This window comes from Chrysochloris asiatica, unplaced genomic scaffold, assembly GCF_000296735.1.
Source record: "Chrysochloris asiatica unplaced genomic scaffold, ChrAsi1.0 scaffold00042, whole genome shotgun sequence".
NCBI lineage: Eukaryota > Metazoa > Chordata > Mammalia > Afrosoricida > Chrysochloridae > Chrysochloris > Chrysochloris asiatica.
The window spans coordinates 3,221,202-3,226,697 of record NW_006408560.1 but is presented as its reverse complement, the minus strand read 5'-3'; the positions used below and the strand labels follow the sequence as shown (position 1 = coordinate 3,226,697).

General features: G+C 42.4%; 1 protein-coding gene across 1 annotated transcript in view; it reads left to right on the top strand.

Moving 5' to 3' along the window:
• Positions 1-217: 217 nt before the first annotated feature.
• Positions 218-5,496, top strand: part of REG4 (regenerating islet-derived family, member 4) — a 20,748-nt gene continuing 15,469 nt past the window's right edge. Inside the window, exon 1 of the mRNA XM_006861310.1 lies at positions 218-281. Coding sequence (XP_006861372.1) covers positions 218-281 — 64 coding nt within the window. The remainder of the gene's footprint in view (positions 282-5,496) is intronic.

The following is a 5,496-nucleotide window of genomic DNA, read 5'->3' as shown; positions in this document are numbered from 1 at the left end:
GAGAAACGGAACCATATAAAATTAACCATTACACTGAGTTTATCAGAAAAATATTCTTTTCCTGTATACATGCTTTCGACTCTAGATTCTTTCTCACCAGTGCAAATGTATTCAGATTGCAGGTACAGGTAAATCCAAGAACTTCCAAGAAAAACTAAGGAGAACTCTGCGATCCTTGCAGTAGAGATTTTCATTGCACGTGGGTCCCCAGGGGAAGATGACCTCCAAAGGCACGTGGCTGCTCCTTCTGCTGAGCGCAGTCAGCCCTGCAGTCCTGGGTAGTAAGTATTGGTCACTTTGCTGGAATTGACTTACACGTCACAGTTCAAGCAGCACATCGGACATGCTTAGTCATTCGCTCCTCAAAAACATTTGGGCAGTGCAGGGAATAGTTGTTAAAGATAGGCCTAATGGCACTGTGATGTGCTAAAATGTAAGGGCTTTAGACTCAAACAAATCCCAGTCCTGTATGGATGTGAGCCATAACTAAATCAATGAAGTGTAGATGATAATATTTATTGTGCAAGTTTATTATGAAGAATAGAGCTAATGTATTCAAAGTATCTCACACTTAGCAAGGACTCCTGGTGTGGCGCTGTAGGATCAGCACTGGACTTTGAACCACAAGGGTGGCAGTTCAAACCCACTAGCTGTTCATTGGAAACCCTATATAAGGTTGCAACGGACTCAATGGCACTTAACAACAATAACACCGAACATTCTCTCAGCAAGTCAATTCTAACTCATTGTTAAGTGCCATTTAGTTGGTTCTGACTTATAGCAACACTCTTCAAGGCTTTAAAGGAGTAGCTGGTGGGTTTGAACCACAGACCTTGCAGGTAGCTGTCCTACAGTGCCATATCAGGAGTCTATAATGACCCTGTATAGGGTTTTCGAGGCTATAAATCTTTATAGGAGCAGAAAGTCTCACCTTTCTCCTGACAATCAGCTCGCAGGTTTGAACTTCCAACCTTGCAGTTAGAGGGTCAGTGTTTATCCTACAACATCACTGGGGCTTAAAAGCTGGACAGTGAATACTTGAAGTATTTGAATTATGGGGTTTGTGACGAATACTGAAAATATTATCGACTGCCAAAAGAACAAACAAATCTGTCTCAAAAGAACTGCAGCCAGCATGCTCCTTGGAAGGATGGTGAGACTTTGTCTCATAGATGTAGGACATGTTATTAGGGCACACCAGTCTCTGGAGAAGGACATCATTCTTTACAAAGTAGAGAGTCGGTGAAAAAGAGGAAGAACCCTAATGAGATGGATTGATACAGTGGCTGCAATAATGGATTCAAACACAACAATTGTGAGGATAGTGCAGGACTGGGCAGTGTTTTGTTCTGTTGTATGTAGCATTGCAGTGAATCAGAGCAGATTTGACAGCACCTATTAACAACAATGTCCTGGTGTGGCGCTGTGGGTTAATGTGTCAGACTGCAAAGTCATCTGAACTGCAAGGTTGGTGGTTCAAGCTCACCAGCTGCTCCTTGGAAACCCTATACAGGGTCACTATGGGTTGGAATCAACTCGATGCCACTTAAGTACAACATCAACAACAACACCTAACAGAGAGTCAATAAAGAATAACTATATTAGTACTAGTATGTTGGTTTTCTGTTTACCTATTTGAAGGTATCAGAGATTCCAGTTTGACAAGGGACTTAAATCCCATTTGCAGAGCTGACTCCTAGACAATAAAGAACTCAGTATCAAGTACAAAGTTGCATAATAACAAAGTGGGAAGCAACAACAGAATGCAGAAAGCAAGGGAAGAAAGCTGCACAAATGAGCTGAGAAACAGTATCACAGAACATCTGAAGTGGAAGGAAATGTGGGCTCAACTACCAAAGATGGGTAGACATTTCCCCATGGTCACATAGAAAGTTTATGTCATCATTTGACTCCTAAGCCTGGATGCCTGAATACCACAGTCCCGTGTGCATGTGGAAAGTGATTGAATAAGGCAAGCTTGAACAGAACTTCTGTTGAGAATGAGAGTCCTTGAACGGGACAAGGGCTGAATGTAACTTAGCATCTCTCTTACCACAAAATGTCCTTGGGAGCATTGACTGGAAGGGAATATAAAGAGAAACAGTGCTTTTTGAGCATCCCATGGGCTCCCATGGCTGAAGTCTGTCATCCTGTCTACGCTTGACATGTTCTTATGCTCTGTGATTCTCTGCCCTTAACTCCACACCTGTGTCTAGTCACCATATTTCTCAACCATCTATAGCCAGTTGGAATCTGGGGGACTCAGCCACTCTCTTTGAGTCAGGCAGGGATTTTAAGAGTCTGGGAGGCTGCCCTTGAGCCCTACTTATGAGCCACCTTCCATGGGCCTTCGCTAGTGCTGTGATAGCCTCAGGTTTCCCTAAGGAGTTTGAGATTTGTCCAAGCCATGCCCTGAAGGTCCTTGGGTGCTGCAAATTGTTAACATGCTTGGCTGTTAAAGTTGGAGGCTTGAATCCACTTAGAGGCACCTCAGAAGAAAGATGTGGCCATCTACTGAAAAATCAGCCATTGAGAACCCTGTGGAGCACAGCTCTACTTAACACATGTGGGGTTGCTACCCAACAGCAACCGGGAGTTTTATTTGTTTGTTTTCTCTGCTGGGGAGTGAGAAACCAGACACCACCACCACCCCCGGACTCCGGGATTTCACCAAACTTCTCTGGTCTCTCTCCCTTGGAGGAGGCAGAACCAGAACACTTACCACTTGTTCTTTTCCAGATCTAGGTAAAGAAAGACTTTCTGTTTATTCCTCCCAGGTACACAAAGACTTTCTGTTTATTCCTACTAGTATATGTAAAATTCCCTTATGCCATATTGTATATGTGCTTTGTGCTTTGGCTTACAATGGAGTCTAATATTGCGCTTGATAAGGAACATGTATAGCGAATATAGAGATTGATTTACTCTCTCAGTAAAACCTGACAGATGTGGTGGTTGGTGTCCTGTTATGTTGGTTCTGACTTATAGTCAGAAACCAAAAAACCCTGTATAGGGTTTCCGAGGCTGTAAATAACATCTTAGTGTTATTATGAGGATATGAGGTCCTGGTGTGGCACTGTAGGATAAACACTAGACCACAAGGTCGGTTTGAACCACAAGGTCAGCAATTCAAACTCAGCAGTTGCTGCTCCTCAGAAACCCTATACTAGGTCACTGTGAGTTGGAATCTATTTGACGGCACTTAACAACAACAACAACAAATTGTTATGGAAGCAGACAGCTACACCTTTCCCTTTGGAGCAGCTGGTGGACTCTAACTGCTGACCTTGTGGCTAGCAGCTCAATGCATAACCCACTATGCCACCTGCGCTCCTTCAATATAAAAAATAGTGGTCCCAGTTATTACCATTGTTTCCAAAGCAATGGTTTCTTTGTCCTGGTTTATAGCTTCCCCTCACTTGAAGCAATGCAGGCCATTGGTTCAGTGGGCGGAGACACATAAAACAATGTGATTTATGCAGAATTGTCAAAGTTATTGTTACTCTGGCCATAATAATAATGGTGAATTTTTTAAATAGCTAATGTTGTTGTCAGTTGCTATGGCATTAGTTCTGACTCATAACAACACCACGTGTGCAGAGTAGGACTGTTCAAAGAATTTTCCAGAAGCAGACCATAAGACCTGCCTTCTGAGACGCCTTTGAGTGGGTTTGAACCAACAACCTTTCATCTAGTAGTGAAGCACTCAATTGTTTGGGACCCAGGGACACCTTTCAAATAACTACTATTTATAAGGAGCTCTGGTGGTGCTAGAGGGTAAGCTAATCACAACATTGGCAGTTCAAAACCACCAGCCACTCTACGGGAGAAAAATGAGGCTGTCTGTTCCTATAGTGACTGAAAGTCTCAGGAACGCTATTAGGGTTGCTATGAGTCAGAATTGACTTGATGGCTACTATTTATTGAGCAGTTAGTACATATCTGTGCTAATCACTCTCCAGGCATGATCTCAAGTCTCCCAACAGCTTTATGAAGAAGTCAATATTTTGAATCCCATTGTACAGAGAGTGAGAGTAAAGCTAAAAGAGGTTAAATATTGTCCCTAAGTCATACATCTAGTAAAGGTAGATTAAAAGAAAATCATTAGTGCAGTCCAGGCAAGATGCTGGGCATAGGATCCTCTTGACAGTCCATGACTAGAAATGAGGAGACGAGGGTCTCTCACACCATAGGAATAGGGGTCAGGGTTCACCAGCTCTGTTCCCAGACTCTATCTCACTCACCATCTGTGTGACTTCAGCAGGCCACTTCACCATGCCAAGGCTTCCATCTCAACAATGGGAATTTTTATTCCTATGGCTCATGGAAGTTCTGATAATTAAATAAGGTCATCTGATATATGTACATGTGCTTGGTCCATATTAGTTTTAAACTAAATAATTTGGGTACAAATTATCAATGAGTAGGAACACCTACTTTGAGTCAGACTTTGGTTAAATCTTGCCTGTCACTTACGATCTTTGGGACCCCAGAGAATGACAACCTCATTCTGCCTTTGTTTCCTGGAACATGGGGCAATGACTGTGCCTACTTCATAGGTTCTTATGGGGATAACTAGAATATACATAAACTGGTGGTGGTTATGTGCTGTGATTCATAGCAAGCCTGCATAGGGTTGTCGAGGCTATAAATCTTTATGGGAGTAGAAAGCTTCATCTTTCTCCTATGGAACAGCTGGTAGATTCGAACTGCTGACCTTGGGGTTAGCAGCCCAGCTCATAATCCACTCTACTACTCAGGACTCCTTCGTGGAGTCTTAGAATCTAGAAGAGCAACCTCAGCCAAGTAGCATTTAGTTGCATTTCTAGGAGATAAAAGTCATCAAGAAGACAAGAAAGAAGGAAAAGATCAAAATGGATGTCAGAAAAGACACTGAAACTTGCTCTCCAGCATAGAGATGATAAAGCAAATGGAAGAAATGAGGAGGTCCAAGAGCTGAACAGAAAATTGCAAAGATCAGCTCGAGACGATAAAGTCAAATATTACAATGAAATGTGCAAGGATCTGGAGTCAGAAAACCAAAAGGGAAGAACACACTCAGCATTTCTCAAGCTGGGGGAACTGAAGAAAAAAATCAAGCCTCGACTTCGTTATTGAAAGATTCTCTGGGCAAATTATTGAATGATGCAGAAAGCATCAAGAGAAGATGGAAGGAATACACAGTCACTGTACAAAAAGAAAATGGTTGATGTTAAACTGTTTCAAGAGGTAGCATATGATCAAGAGCCAATGATATAGAAGGAAGAAGTCCAAGGCGCATTGAAGGAATTGGCAAAGAACAAGGCACCAAGAATTAATGGAATACAAATTGAAATCTTTCAAGAAAGTGAGGCGGCACAGGAGGCACTCACTCATCTCTGCCAAAAAATTTGGAAGACAACTATCTGACCAACTGATTGGAAGAGATCCATATTTCTGTCCATTCCAAAGAGACATGACCCAATGGAATGCGGAAATCATCGGACATTATCTTTG